Raw genomic sequence first — 16,177 nt, forward strand, 5'->3', positions numbered from 1 at the left:
ACTAAGCGCTCGCTCCTTGGAGGAGCATTCCTTGCTCTTGGGAAATGGGAAATATAGTTCTTTGTGTTTTGTTGTTCGGTTTTGTACTGCCGACTCTGAGCGGTGAGTCATACATTTGATAAACGTCAATCTAGTGAATCTATTTAAATCTAATACATTTAAGTTGAATGATGTAGGATAATGCTCTAAAACCGAAAGTATCTAGATAATTTTGTATGTCTACGATTACAAAAAACTTACTAATGTAATTACTCTACGTGATATGAATGTAACTATGGATTACGAGGCGCAAAGTCCGAAGAGGAAATCTTCCTTGTTTATTTGATATGGGAGTTATTTATGGTCGTGGCTATATGCTAAGTGGCTTTGTAAGTGGAAAAAGCAAAATGACCTCTAGATTGTATATTGCGTATCATTCAACACACCGCACTTCGTAGAAGGCTTTACTCTGTTTTAATTTTAAGTTTATTTTATTTAGGGGAAACCTTTTTTTTTTAAATAGAGAATACAATAACTATAGATCTATGGAATAATGGAAATTGCATAATCTGAAATGGGCCTTAACACTTAATTTGTCTTAATGTGCTCATTATATTTCACTGGGAGGGTGGACTGTACTCTTACAGCCCAATAGAAATCTGGTTAATAACGTCAGTATATAATTGTGACGCTGGCGGCACGAAAGAAGCTAGAGACGAAGTTGAGCTAACGTGCTCTTTATTATCTATGACAAACAATGTAAGCGGTAAAGTAATCCGCAGGCGTCCTATGAACGCCGAGTCCCAAAATACACCGAGGGAGCTCCGTAGTATGGAATGCCCCTAATGCACAGCGTTGTGATTCGAGGACTGCGGGTGCATGAATAGGCAGACACCATGATGAGGAGTAGGTGTCTCCAATCAGTAAACAGGTGGTTGAGAACGACGTAGACAAACGGTACGGCCCCCGTCTGACGTGGACGTGTCTTTCTTTAAATTTTTAACGAGCAGTACGTGGTCCTAATGTTGTAACATGACCCTAACGCAGTAGTGCAGTAATGGAATGCCAGTAAGGAAATGAGAAACAATGTAAAGTGAAAATGCCAGATTACCCTGAGAGCTGAAACCTAGGGTGAGACTCTCGCCCCACCTGTAGAGAAGCTTAAGAATGGTGAAATCAAAGTGGTAATAAAAAATCAAATTATTGAAAGTTTAGAGAATATTTAGGTTGTGGTATGTATTTATAACCTGTTAACATGTTTAAAGGTGAGCGGTAAGGAGGCGGACGCATGGGCGGAGAAGAGCGAGATTTATTATGGGCAAATCCAGAATCGGAGTCGTTGTAGCAGTCCAGGGTCATATTACCAACACGGAGAGTAGGGGGATACATAATTACAAAACAAGGGCTAGAATAAACGAAGGCAAACAGGAGTATCGGGCTATAACAAGACGCTAGGAAAACTCTGGGCTAAGAAACACATAGGCACGGAGTACAAATTTAACACAATGATTCAAAATTATATGTACGCACAGAATCAAGAAACATACACAACAAACAGCAACCACACAGGCCTCAATACAGGGTTTAAATACATGAATTTAACGAGGGACAGGTGTTGAAAATTAAACGACGGTCGGAGAAAACGAAACTACGGAATGGCGCTAAGGGACACAGGACAGGGAAAACACGGAAGATGGGAGGGACTGATCATGACGACATGTATTTTGCGTAAAGGGAGAAAATGATTGTCTAAACAGGAAAAGAAATAAATGTCAAGGCATTAAACCATAATAACTGTATTCAAAAGAATATACATTTAATTCTATACAACTTTGTTTCGTGCTGGCCATCTTACCTAGTGAAGGTGATTTTAGCTAATATTTAGTTAATAACACATACTGTAACATTTATTCTAACACAAAATTGAACACCTTAAGTAACATACACCAGTGCAATATACAGTATACCAGTTAATTATCTTAAAGTTGCATTAAACACAGTTGACTATTGGTTAGTTTCATGCTGATAATTTTTCTTATGGGTTTTTAATTTCTATGTTATTTTTAGGGAAAAAAAAGTAAAATAATTTCACTGTTGATGGTGGAATAGTGAGCCTTTACTTTCAATTAACATTTAATTATTATTTTTTTTTTTACATTTAATAGTGAGCCTTTACTTTCAATTAACATTTAATCTTTTTTTACATTTAATAGTGAGCCTTTACTTTCAATTAACATTTTAATCTTTTTTACATTTAATTTTAGTTTACTAAAATGTTTTGGATTTTCTTTTAAACTTACCATGGCGCTACCCTCTCAGCTAAACTGATTCCTGAGTTGCTGTTACAATATTATATTGTGTAAATAAACACCAATGAAACTATTGGTATTGCTATTTGGTACCACTAATTACAGTTGGAGTTGGTCTAAATAATCAACAAGCAAAAACTGATCCTTCTCCAGAGCTATGGGCAGCACTGTTCTGTCTTAACTTTTTATTTTTTTTGTTGACTTAGAATATAACAGTAAATCTGTTAGATAAGAAATTCCTCTTTACTATGCTCAGTATGTCTACTTGTCGATCAGTGAACTTTTGTGAACAGACAGGAGTGTTATGAAGTATTTTAGAACTCAGTAACATTGCTTATGCTAGATCAGAAGTAATCCCTAAATTATTTTGTGATTTTTTTTTTTTTTTCTTTTCAAAATATGTATGACAAGTGCTGATAACCTGTCTTGTCCATGGAACTCACGATGAATAGATTTTGTTCCTTCTGTTCATCATTCACAGACAAGCATTCCCTGTATTACATCTACACGGCCCTCTCCAAGCCTATCACTCTGCCCGGGATCTATGAGTTCACTGCTCTGGGTCTGCTAGATGACAGGAAGCTTGATTACTTCAACAGCCAGAACCAGACTAAGGTTCCTATGCAGGACTGGATGAGAGAGAAGATGCAGGCAGATTACTGGGACAAAGGCACCCAGTCCCGCAGGAGCAAACAGCAGTGGTTTAAGGTCAATGTGGACATTCTGACGAAGCGCATGAATCACAGCAAGTCTGGTTAGTACATTATCAATCATAATAAAATATAGATGTTATCCAGTGATCCTGGGTGTTTTGTGCTAATAAATGTGATGGTCTTTGTTGTCTTGATACATAATGAATTTCAGACCTTCATGTTCTGCAATGGAGGCATGGCTGTGAGATTAAAGAAGACTCGGGTAGAATACAATTTCTGAAAGGTATAGATGAGTACAGCTATGATGGCCAAGAGTTCCTCTCCTTCGACAGTTCAAACAGTCGCTGGATCGCTCCGGTACAAGCTGCTGAACCTACCAAAAGGAAATGGGATGATGTGTCCATCCTGAACCAGTACACCAAGGGTTACCTGGAGAAAGAGTGTGTGGACTGGCTCACCAAGTTCATGGATTATGGAAAGGAATCACTGAGAAAACACAGTAAGCACCACAAATTTTTCATTTTCTTTTAACATCTGAACTACATTAAGTTCAGGTTATGAAAAGAATAAGTTCATCCTGTATTATTGATAACATATTTAAAACTACCATATATTGGTGTAGAATGTCAATATTTGTTGTTTTTTTAAATTGAAAAGAATTACACACATGCTAGAAATGGCATCCATCATGACTATGTGTAAAAGCATGACATGTTATCATGGCCCGTTACCATGGCCCGTTACCATACAATGGTAACATAACACATTAGCTTCTTTAACAGGTTTTTTTTAATAGACTCCTGAATCCTGAGTGAATGTTACCTTTTGAATTGACATGATCTTTCTCATCTGGCTGTAGTGCTGTTTTACAGTTCTGTGTCTGGAGCCTGAGTAGAGTAGTGGTACTGCGGTATTCATGTGAGCTACAATAATCTGGTAATGTTAAAATATCTAATAAATATCTGTTTTGTGTTTTTTCTTTAGCTCCACCGGCTGTTTATGCATTTGCGAAGAAATCTGTGACTGACTCCAACAAACTGACCCTGACCTGCCTGGCTACAGGCTTCTACCCTAAAGATGTGACGATGAATGTGAGGAAGTATCGCACCTCCCTGCCTGAAGATCTGCTAACGTCTTCAGGAGTCAGACCCAATGATGATGACACCTACCAGCTGAGGAAGAGTGTGGACATCCTGGAGAGTGAAAAAGCAGATTATGACTGTTATGTCCGCCACAGCAGTCTCATAGATCCAGTAATTACCAAATGGGGTAAATAGTGTTGATGTGTTGAGAATCATTTTACTAACACTTATAATGAAAAACACAATTCAATAGTTTGTTAAAATGTTCAGTAATGTATAAAAAGCAATAATGAGAAGTAAAATTATTTTAAATTTAGAAATGTAATGTTTGACAGTGGAGAATATGGCACCTTTAATTTGATTATTTGTTGTTTTTGTAGATGGAAAATGTAATGACTGTTCAGGAGAGAAAATCCAGAGTGCTATTATTGGAGGAATGGTTGGAGTTTTGCTCACACTGGCTGTGGTTGGTGTGATCATCTGTATCCTTAAATGTAGAAGTGAGTAGAACAAGATAATTACAGATGCTCTCTACTCCCTCGAGAGTTTTATGTATAATACTGTACTAATTTCACGGCAGAAAGAGTACATTTCACACTTGAATACCATATAGTGTGTGCTTAGAAGACTAGCTCAACTCAGTGTATTGAAAATAATGTTGAGATTTAATTTAGTTTCTCATGGCTTTCTCAGACAAAAATGGGTCCAAAGCTCCTCATCGATATCAGCCACCAAATGATGGTAAGTGGAGTTTATGATAAACTTTACAAAATATCTTGGCCTGTGTCACCAGAAGCAGATTGAGCCTTTGACCAGATTACCACGTACACCTGGAGCTGCATTTCCAAGTGTCACCTTTTCTGTGTGTCCTACCTCACTGTCAGTACTGATTCTGACTATGACAATATTCTGAATTTAAAAACATCAATTTGATTTCTTTGGCATTAATGGATTGCTGTGCATTGTAAATTAGCTGTGTTGTCTTTGTCTTTTTCCCGTCTCTTTATTTTATATTTAAAACATTTTGGGTTTTCTAGATTCCTTATTTTGATCTTTAATTTTTTATGTCAGTGACTTCTCCTCCAGTTCCTCCTTCAGGTCCTGCAGCTGCTGTGACTGTTACATCTGGCCCCACTAATAATATCACATATTTAAAACATTTAGGGTGTGCACTGTGCACTGTAGCTTAGTTGTGCTGTCATCATATTATTTTTCCTTTTCTTATTTTAAAGATTCCTTATTTTGATATGTAATCTTTACTTTACTCCCAAATTCTCATTAAGGTTCTAAAGGTCCTGTGCTTACCGATTCTGACTCTGGTAATGATATTACAATATTTAAAACCATTCACATTTTGTTTCCCTTGGAATTAGTCAACTCCTGTGCACTGTATCTTAGCTGTGTCATCCTCTTCCTCTCTTGCAGGAAAGGGAAGCAGTGGCAGCTCTCCCAGTGGCAGCGCTGGTGGATCGCCCAGTGGCAGCGCTGGTGGATCTCCCAGTGGCAGCGCTGGTGGATCTCCCAGTGGCAGCGCTGGTGGATCGCCCAGTGGCAGCGCTGAAATTATTACATCAAACTCATTCTGCACCTGACTCTGTTAGGTTAATATTTATCCTGGGTAACAGTATGAACTCAATTTCCTATAAAACTGTTTAGAATATTTTAATCTCAAATTTCAATGATGGTACACTGTTCTGTCGGTAAATCACTATTAATGATGATGTATATTAATTATAATGTACATTTTGCAAAGCATTGTATAAGGTTCTTAGGACAGTTAAAGGGTTAGGGAAATGTGGCCCATCTGAATCAGGCAGTGTAACGCATGGAGGCTAAGCAGGATGCAGGGACCAGTCGCGTGAAACAGAATGACACGTTTATTAAGACACGAAACAAAGACGACTTAGCACATTGACTGACGTAAGGTTAAACACCAACATATTGTTTACTTTTTATTTCATATTTCATAGTTTTTATATATGCGTAAATGAGGAACATAACACATGGGGGGAGGCTTGGCCACACACACGCACGCAGGGAGACATCTAGGAAGAAACGGTTGTAACGTGACAGGCACAGAATGTTTAAATTAGATTTAATCTTATTTTAATTTATATGAAAACTGACTTTTTGCACACATAAAACAAACTAATGAAAATAACCTCACCACTTACCTTAGGTTACTCAGCTCAACTATGGCAGAAGAATCACTATCATTATAGACGGTATATTGTAGATGTTTTTAGTCTTTGTGTAAAGAAACAGTGGTGGATTAAAAGTTTAATAATGCTTTGGTTCCTGTATTTCAGATGGACTTCAAATGGAAGTGTGACTTTCTATCAGTTTGCAGTCCAACTGAAAATCTGTCTGGATTCCTTCTATCCTCTGATGTGTTGTTTACAGTGTGGATTCCTGAATAAAGACCCACACTAGAAACTATTAGGGCAACGCAATGCATAAGTTAGTGAAAAAGTGTTTAGAAATATCAATGAATGATTACCTATGTCGAATCTTTAATGGGGCTACTTTTGTGGAGGAAAAGTTTAATATTTTTGAATGTCAGATGCAAATATAAATATGTAAACAAGGTGGAAGTCTGTGAAACTTGCAGTAATTACATCACATTATGCACTGTAATGGTTTTAATTACCTCTCCACAGTATGACTATAAGATATTTGTATGTCTTTATGGTTTGAAGGCGTCTCTACTCTTCACTGTTTTTCTGATTTGAAACATGGAATATTTTTAGGAAGTCTTAATATGCCTTATATGACTAAATACCAAATATGTTAAATAGAAAGGACGGATATGTTTAGATGAGCCTATTCTAATATGTAATGTATTATAGTGATTAAGTGACCGTGTCAAACAAAAAGAAAGAAATAAAGAATCAGTATTTTTTACGTTCGTCCCTTGGCGTGCGTAGCCTGAGCTTCATCTCCGTCGCAACATTAACCTGCAGCATCTGCTCAGAAACTGATGATGTTCGCTGTATTATTCTTCTATTGGCTGAGCACGTTTCCTCAAAACAGTCTGACAACGGAGGAAGTTAACGCCGAAGAGTAAATCGGTCGAAAAAATAGCTTTCTTTCAACCTAAAACCGTGTAAAAATAACCGATTTAAACAAAGATGGCTAAATTGATACTTAAATGGCTACTGGTTTGCATTTTATTAACGTCTGAAGTTGTTCTGCCAGCGTTGGGCGGTAAGTTCTTGAGGAAATAGAGGTTAGCTAACCTATCTGCGCCATAGTCGAAAACGAAAGTAATAAATGTAAAAGTCAACAATAAAGAAGATGTACAACTCATTTGATTAAAATGGCCAATTTTAATGTGTTAAGTTTTAAACAAACGTTCTTTGACTACTTTTTTTATTATTTAAAAACGTTAATATACAGTCGCATGGACTTGCAACGGCACGCTGTCCTCGTATTTCAAACAATTTAAGGACGTTTTAATAAGATGAAGTTTATCTTATTTTACTATTGTAAATTAGACTACGTGTCGAACTGTTTTTAAAGAGTTGTAACTTTAACTGATGATATATGGCGTTTTCTACCCGTGCTTCTCAAGGCCCAGAACTAAGTAACGGACTCCATTTGAGAAGGACGCCAGTTGCTGCATAAACAAAGTAGCGAACCGATTCGTTCTTGTGAAAAGATATTTGCGCGAAGGAACTTTAACAATTCATACATTAATATTATTGGGATACACTGGACATTGTTTACTCCATCAGTTCTGGTAAACGTGCACATATTATGTCATTACGTAGCCTGTGTATAAAAGGGTCTATTTGTTGCTCAGGCAAAGAAAAAAACGTAACGTATCCAACATACAAATATACAAAGAGATTATTTGATAGAGAGTGGGGTTCCATATTTATCAGTTAATTAGGTATTTGTAAATTAATTCTCCTCACGTCTTTTTTTCACAGACAAACACTCTCTGTATTACATCTACACGGCCCTCTCCAAGCCTATCACTCTGCCCGGGATCTATGAGTTTACTGCTCTGGGTCTGCTAGATGACAGGGAGCTTGATTACTTCAACAGCCAGAACCAGACTAAGGTTCCTATGCAGGACTGGATGAGAGAGAAGATGCAGGCAGATTACTGGGACAAAGGCACCCAGTCCCGCAGGAGCAAACAGCAGTGGTTTAAGGTCAATGTGGACATTCTGACGAAGCGCATGAATCACAGCAAGTCTGGTTAGTACATTATCAATCATAATAAAATATAGATGTTATCCAGTGATCCTGGATGTTTTGTGCTAATAAATGTGATGGTCTTTGTTGTCTTGATACATAATGAATTTCAGACCTTCATGTTCTGCAATGGAGGCATGGCTGTGAGATTAAAGAAGACTCGGATGGAATACAATTTCTGAAAGGTATAGATGAGTACAGCTATGATGGCCAAGAGTTCCTCTCCTTCGACAGTTCAAACAGTCGCTGGATCGCTCCGGTACAAGCTGCTGAACCTACCAAAAGGAAATGGGATGATGTGTCCATCCTGAACCAGTACACCAAGGGTTACCTGGAGAAAGAGTGTGTGGACTGGCTCACCAAGTTCATGGATTATGGAAAGGAATCACTGAGAAAACACAGTAAGCACCACAAATCCTTCATTTTCTTTTAACATCTGAACTACATTAAGTTCAGGTTATGAAAAGAGTAAGTTCATCCTGTATTATTGATAACATATTTAAAACTACCATATATTGGTGTAGAATGTCAATATTTATGTTGTTTTTTTTAATTGAAAAGAATTACACACATGCTAGAAATGGCATCCATCATGACTATGTGTAAAAGCATGACATGTTATCATGGCCCGTTACCATGGCTCGTTACCATACAATGGTAACATAACACATTAGCTTCTTTAACAGGTTTTTTTAATAGACTCCTGAATCCTGAGTGAATGTTACCTTTTGAATTGACATGATCTTTCTCATCTGGCTGTAGTGCTGTTTTACAGTTCTGTGTCTGGAGCCTGAGTAGAGTAGTGGTACTGCGGTATTCATGTGAGCTACAATAATCTGGTAATGTTAAAATATCTAATAAATATCTGTTTTGTGTTTTTTCTTTAGCTCCACCGGCTGTTTATGCATTTGCGAAGAAATCTGTGACTGACTCCAACAAACTGACCCTGACCTGCCTGGCTACAGGCTTCTACCCTAAAGATGTGACGATGAATGTGAGGAAGTATCGCACCTCCCTGCCTGAAGATCTGCTAACGTCTTCAGGAGTCAGACCCAATGATGATGACACCTACCAGCTGAGGAAGAGTGTGGACATCCTGGAGAGTGAAAAAGCAGATTATGACTGTTATGTCCACCACAGCAGTCTCACAGAACCAGTAATTACCAAATGGGGTAAATAGTGTTGATGTGTTGAGAATCATTTTACTAACACTTATAATGAAAAACACAATTCAATAGTTTGTTAAAATGTTCAGTAATGTATAAAAAGCAATAATGAGAAGTAAAATTATTTTAAATTTAGAAATGTAATGTTTGACAGTGGAGAATATGGCACCTTTAATTTGATTATTTGTTGTTTTTGTAGATGGAAAATGTAATGACTGTTCAGGAGAGAAAATCCAGAGTGCTATTATTGGAGGAGTGTTTGGAGTTTTGCTCACACTGGCTGTGGTTGGTGTGATCATCCATATCCTTAAATGTAGAAGTGAGTAGAACAAGATAATTACAGATGCTCTCTACTCCCTCGAGAGTTTTATGTATAATACTATACTAATTTCACGGCAGAAAGAGTACATTTCACACTTGAATACCATATAGTGTGTGCTTAGAAGACTAGCTCAACTCAGTGTATTGAAAAGAATGTTGAGATTTAATTTAGTTTCTCATGGCTTTCTCAGACAAAAATGGGTCCAAAGCTTCTCCTCAATATCAGCCACCAAACAATGCTGTGCCTTGTAAATTAGCTGTGTTGTCTTTGTCTTTTTCCCCTCTCTTTATTTTATATTTAAAACATTTTGGGTTTTCTAGATTCCTTATTTTGAGCTTTAATTTTTTATTTCAGTGACTTCTCCTCCAGTTCCTGAAATCCCTTGTCTTTGAGCTAAGAAGTCAAAATCCTGATGAATCCTCTTTTGCTTTTCAGACTAAAGATTTAATTTAGTTTTTCATGGCTTTCTCAGACAAAGATGTGTCCAAAGGTCCTCATGGATCTCATACACCATATGTTGATAGAGTTGATAATATTCTATGATAATATTCTGAATTTAAAAACATCGATTTGATTTCTTTGGCATTAATGGATTGCTGTGCACTCTGTTAGCTGTGTTGTCTTTGTGTGTTTCCCCTCTCTTTATTTGAGTAATTTCTTATTTTGATAATTATTGATAATTGATTAATTGATAATTGATCATTATTTTGACCCCATTAATGATGTTCCATATTTAAAACATTTTGTGTTTTCTCGATTCCTTATTTTGATCTTTAATTTTTTATTTCAGTGACTTCTCCTCCAGTTCCTCCTTCAGGTCCTGCAGCTGCTGTGACTGTTACATCTGGCCCCACTAATAATATCACATATTTAAAACATTTAGGGTGTGCACTGTGCACTGTAGCTTAGTTGTGCTGTCATCATATTATTTTTCCTTTTCTTATTTCAAAGATTCCTTATTTTGATCTGTAATCTGTGTTTTAGTGCTCAATTGTCCTTCAGGATATAAACTCAGCAATAGCGGTTCTTCCTGATCAGCATTGATCTTAAATTCCCCTCCTGACTCTGGTAGGTTAACATTTTCCTGGATATAATTATGAACCCAGTTTCCTATACAACTGTTTTACATTGTTGTGATCTTAACCTTCAGTGACACTTTGTTTTGTTGGTAAGTCACTATTAATGATGTATATGAATTATAAGTGTAAATCTTGCAGTGTCCTACAAGGTTCTTTGTGTAGCAGAGCTGTTAAGGCCTGTGTGCATCATGCACTGAAAGTTTAAATTATAACTTGTCTTGTAGTATGATAGGAAAACTGACTTTTTGCACACGTAAAATTAACAAACTAACAAAAATAGGTTTCTTATGGTTACCCAGTGATTCTTCTGCCATAGTTTTATTATAATTATATATACAGACAGCCAAAACAAGAGGCAGATGCTATTCATATAAGAACAAACCATTACCCTGTCTAAAACTATCTGCCCTATCTAAAACACCTTCATTCTTCATTCTTTACAGCAGGATGAAGACACCATAACACCTGAGGACTTGGGTGATGATTTTTAGAGCATTTTCTGTTTAGTTGAATGGGTTATAAAGGCTGTTACTCAATGTTCAATGTTTCTTACATTAGATCTTTTAAGGCCAGGAGTGCACTGATTTCAGTTCAGCTTTTTTTGAATGTACACAACTCTCAGTGGCCCTTAATCATCAAAGGGAAAACAGATCTCACTATCAGGAATCTACTGAACACCTGATTGTGTTGTATGACACTGATAGTGAATGGTGATTTAAACCCAGATGATTAATCTTTATTTGTGTGGAAACAAGCACACATTCACCAGGTCCTTATGAATATGTATATTGCTGTCACAGCAATATACTATTGTCTATAGATATTATATTTGTGAATTTAATCATTTTAGTTACATTTGCTATATTTCATTGTGTGTGTATGTGTACATTTTCATCCAGCCTTCTGCAGCAGTGTGTGAATTTTGAGAAGTATTCATTCTGTGTTTTAAAAACACATTTAAACCAACAATCTGACCAGATGTGAGTTTGACTGTACAGACAAAGCAAAGATGAAGTTGAAGAATAGGAAAACTCTCTGTGAAATTTACAGTTAATGATCTGACTACACACAGCTTTGATGAATAAGGGCCAATGTCTTTCCTCCACCAACAGTGCCAGAGTCATCAGTGGCAAAGAGTGTTTTATATTTGATACATTCCTACTGTAAACCTTTTGTTTGTTGTTCATTTCAGTGGTTACTTTTTAGTGTTTGTTGCTGAGTGTGATTTGCATACTGCATTACGGAAATGCAATAGTTCATTATGAATGGTGACATCATATAATGCGAGGAGTTATAGAAGGATGCGGGTATGAGTTGCGTTAAACATAGACATACGTTTTATTTCACATATAACATACACATCGTAACACACAGGCTAATGGGGTTAAACACCAACACAAACATGTAAATGACAGACCTTTATACATGTATGATAATGACACAATGAGGAGCAGGTGTGAGACACAGGGAGGCCGTGGCCACACACACACACACACACACACGAGGAGACGTTTGGGGCACATCACACCATGTTACATGATGACATGTTTTGTCCTTTACACCATTTTCAAGTTTCTGTATTTAAATACCATTTATGCTTTCAAAATTTTAAATGTTTAAACCTCATTGAAAGAAGATGTCTATAGATATCATATGTGTGAATTTAATACATCTTATGCATTTCATTATTTGCTGTAGCAGCCATATTTAGGTTATCTTGTATTAATGTTTTATAAAAGGCTTGAATAACTTTATGCTGCCCTTCTCTTCTGCTCACTTGCCTGCAAATAACAACACGTCACTGAACAGTCTGGTGTGGATTCATTTCCCGGGTGATTTTTATTTGGTTTGTTGTCTATACGGATGTTTAAACTGGATTTTTGGTTGAACTATTCCTCTAATATGAGCTCAGACCTCCAACATTCTGTAGTAGTGTGTGGTTTTACACTCGGGTCTGGTGCAGTGGAGAGGTTTTTTCTTTTGAAAGTATTTCATGATGCACACAGCTTATGGTTTGCTCTTGTTGGATCATTTCATTAATAAAGGTTGTTCGTTAAACTCTCCTTGTGTCCCTGTGTAAATTAAAGTGCCCTAGAACTATGGTGATGAACTGGATTGTACAGGAGCAAAGTTCTAGAGGATTACATCATTATAATGTAGTTCTAGCATATGATGACTTCAGTGTTACATCTTCTAGCAGAATCTGAGGCCCCTCCCTTTTCTCTCTCGCTAATGACCAAAATCAGATGTTAATATTTTAATATAGGTAAATGTGTAATGCAATTGCTAAAATGGTTTCTTTCTGATTTCTCTTATGGGTCCAAAGGAGCAGGAGATGGGGGACATCTGGTTCTGTTCACATTCGTCACAGGGCCCAAACATTTGTTCCCATTCATTTTCAACAGAGAGTGTGATGGAGTCACCCTCCACCACAGTATTTGATATTTATATGTTCAAATGTACATGCAAATATACACTTATATATGTGATTGAGGGCAGGTCCATCACAGGGAGTAGCAAAGAAATGCTTCAGGGAAGCATTGTGGGATAGCAGCTCAGTGGTTAAGGTACTTAACTTGTAATTGGACAGTTGCTGGTTCAAGTCCCACCACTGCCAAGTTGCTACTGTTGGGCCCCTGAGTAAGGCCCTTATCCCTCAATTGCTCAAGGTGTGCTCAGTCATAATTCTAAGTTGCTTTGGATAAAAGCATCAGCTAAATGCTGTAAATGTAATATAGCATGTGACTTCAAGGGTATGCAAATTACCTGTGGCTTTTGATCTGCAGTGACCAATCAGGCAAGATGGTGCCCTGAGTGGGCCAAAATAATGCCTAGGCCTCCACTGCTTTGTCTACCTCACAGTCATATCAGTGTGGTTACATGCCCATCATAATCAGATTTATCTACTTATCTTATTATACAAGTGGTCATGTAAACAGTATTACATTCTGATTTCATGGATCAGAATATGGCCTAGGAATTAGATTAAGAAATCTGATAAAGAGAGCAGGATTTTAGCTCACTAATCAGATTTCTCAGCATATATACCCTTACTTTCATGTATATCCTTTCTTTCAAATTTCTCTTGAGTCTTAGTACAGACTAAGAGACAAGCACACAAATATATTTGTAGCTGTCCCAGAAGCAGAAGTGTAGGATTACATTTATCTAACGCTTTTTTACCCAAACCGACTTAAAATCATGGTTGAGTACAATTGAGGGTTAAGGGTTTTGCTTAGGGGCCAACAGCGACAACCTTGGGGCTTGAGCTGACAACCTCCTGGACAACAACAAAAATGCTTCTGAGTTAATAAGGTGCAATTCTTAATGATTTCAATGTCCTAAACATGGATATAACCATGAACATTTGTTATTGGCTCTCGTTTTAACAATAACTCCATGTGATCCATAAGAGACATTGTATTAGGTCCAGTTATAAGATGAAAATTTTTAATATTTCAAAATACTGAGAAATATTGCATCATATTGTACCAGATCATGATGATCATACCCAGGAAGGTCTATTGCATCACTGTCTGATGTAAGATTACGCAATCGCTGACGTAAGATTACACAATATGGAGATATATAAAGCAAGACACCATAGGATGAGTGATTTATTTCTGTTACTTCTTGTGCTAAACATCATATTAGATGTAAATTCAGCAGCGTTAGGTTAAATGTAAGTCCAGCTGCATTATAAACACTACTGGAGTGATTCAGATAGTGTCAATCGACAAGTATCAATGCCTCGTAACTGTATCAATATTGAGGACAATTTTTGTTACATTTGTGGGGAAGTGACTTTTGCAAATCAGAAGAAGGACATTGCTTCAAATGCAAAAGTGAAGAAGGCATATCATCTGTATTTCGGATGCAAGATCGGTGCCTCCTGTTTCTGGAGGCATTACAAAGAAGAAGAAGTGGGCAATAGAGTATCTAAATATACCTTCTGCTATCCGACCTCCGACAGAAGTTTCTAATGATCCTTCAGATGATGAAGACGAAATGACTCTGCAGTTTCCTGGACCTTCGACATCGGATGATCATCAGGAAACTGATCCTGACTTCAGTCAAGGTGCATCATCTGCATCACACAGAATAACGCAGGAAGAACTGAACGATCTCGTTCGTGATCTGGAGCTGTCCAAGAGCAAAGCAGAATTACTAGGCTAAAGACTTCAGCAATGGAATCTTCTTCAGGAAAATGTATGAGTGACATTGTATCAAAAGTGGCATCTACAGTTAACTGTCAACTCTTCATAGATGATAAGTTCGACTACCAGCTTAAGGGTGATGAGAAAAAGGCTTGGGATGCATTTTGTCTGGTGTCAACTAACTTCCTTGGGAATGTCAGGCCTGAAACTACAAGGAATTGGTTAAAGACATGTTGTCAATGTATCACAAACTTGGATCGACAATGTCCTTAAAGATCCATTTCCTTCATTCCCATTTGGAATTTTTCCCTGAAAACTGCGCCATGGTAAGCGACAAGCATGGCGAACGCTTTCATCAGGACATTTCAGCATTTGAGAAAAGACACTAGGGGAAGTGGTCCACTGCTATGTTGGCTGATTACTGTTGGACGCTAGTCAGAGATGATCCTGAGCAGGTCCACAAACGACAGGCAAAACAAGGTCACAAATAGACAGGACTTCTGTTACAGTATGTGTTATTTCATAATATTTCTAATGCATAAAAAAACTGTGAATTTCTAAGAAACGATAGCCAAGTCAGCATTTCTATTGTCAAATTCGTGCTCAGCACCTTCAACTTAATTAAAATTGGCTAATTTTATCTCAGAAGCATGCCTTTTGTAAATATTTGTTGTCCAGTGAATTATTAGTCAAGTACCTTAACCACTGAGCTACCACTGCCCTGGAAGCACAAACACCCGCAAAATGACTATCACTTTTAGGGAGACTCTAAAACATAGTACATGATCATAGAAATGAATTATGAACTATTAGTAACCATTAAAAAACTGGTAGAACTATGTTTTCCAGTAAAGTGGGTCCGTGTTTTCAAAAGCCACGGCTGGAAGTTTGAAATTTACATTAAATCATTCTGTGAGTTTATTGGCTGGTTTCAAAGTAGAACTCCAGTTATTGCCTGACTCATTTAAACACTGAGTATTTTATCTTAATACCCAAGTGGATGTTGACAAAATCTGATTTTCTGCAGTTATTCAATTATTAAGTGCATGGTAACACACACTGTAATGTGAATGAAGAATCAACATGAACATGTCTAATTAAACATCTGTCCTAAAACGTCACCTCCGTCATGGTTAGCCGGTCATCCAGCAGGAGGGACACGTCCTCTCCTCCTCAGGATCACAGCACACACCTGCCCTGCTCCCAGTCACCTTCCTATTAATCC

The 16,177-nt window shown here is 37.3% G+C and overlaps 2 protein-coding genes across 8 annotated transcripts; both read left to right on the forward strand.

Moving 5' to 3' along the window:
* Nucleotides 1-6,927, forward strand: LOC113583839 (major histocompatibility complex class I-related gene protein-like). Of its 6 annotated transcripts, none has more exons than XR_004775735.1 (9): nt 1-102; nt 2,770-3,042; nt 3,153-3,440; nt 3,926-4,210; nt 4,404-4,523; nt 4,717-4,764; nt 5,307-5,342; nt 5,449-5,943; nt 6,333-6,927. XR_004775735.1 is itself a non-coding variant. In XM_035523681.1 (9 exons), exons 1-8 carry the CDS (start codon nt 45-47, stop codon nt 5,613-5,615), a joined length of 1,275 nt encoding a protein of 424 aa, XP_035379574.1. In that variant the 5' UTR covers nt 1-44; the 3' UTR covers nt 5,616-5,641; nt 6,333-6,927. The 6 variants fall into 6 exon arrangements, 5 of the variants coding, with proteins under 5 accessions (XP_035379574.1, XP_035379575.1, XP_035379573.1 ...); XM_035523681.1 differs by having other exon boundaries at nt 5,449-5,641; XM_035523682.1 differs by having other exon boundaries at nt 5,449-5,624.
* Nucleotides 6,928-7,029: 102 nt separating this feature from the next.
* On the forward strand, nt 7,030-12,858 carry LOC113583829 (H-2 class I histocompatibility antigen, Q10 alpha chain-like). 2 transcript variants are annotated; one of them, XM_035523688.1, is made up of 7 exons: nt 7,030-7,230; nt 7,959-8,231; nt 8,342-8,629; nt 9,116-9,400; nt 9,594-9,713; nt 10,701-10,784; nt 11,242-12,858. In XM_035523688.1, exons 1-6 carry the CDS (start codon nt 7,155-7,157, stop codon nt 10,748-10,750), a joined length of 1,092 nt encoding a protein of 363 aa, XP_035379581.1. In that variant the 5' UTR covers nt 7,030-7,154; the 3' UTR covers nt 10,751-10,784; nt 11,242-12,858. The 2 variants fall into 2 exon arrangements, with proteins under 2 accessions (XP_035379581.1, XP_035379580.1); XM_035523687.1 differs by having other exon boundaries at nt 7,031-7,230; nt 11,239-12,858.
* The last annotated feature ends 3,319 nt before the right edge of the window (nt 12,859-16,177 follow it).

Source organism: Electrophorus electricus, chromosome 2 (genome assembly GCF_013358815.1).
Source record: "Electrophorus electricus isolate fEleEle1 chromosome 2, fEleEle1.pri, whole genome shotgun sequence".
Taxonomy (NCBI): domain Eukaryota; kingdom Metazoa; phylum Chordata; class Actinopteri; order Gymnotiformes; family Gymnotidae; genus Electrophorus; species Electrophorus electricus.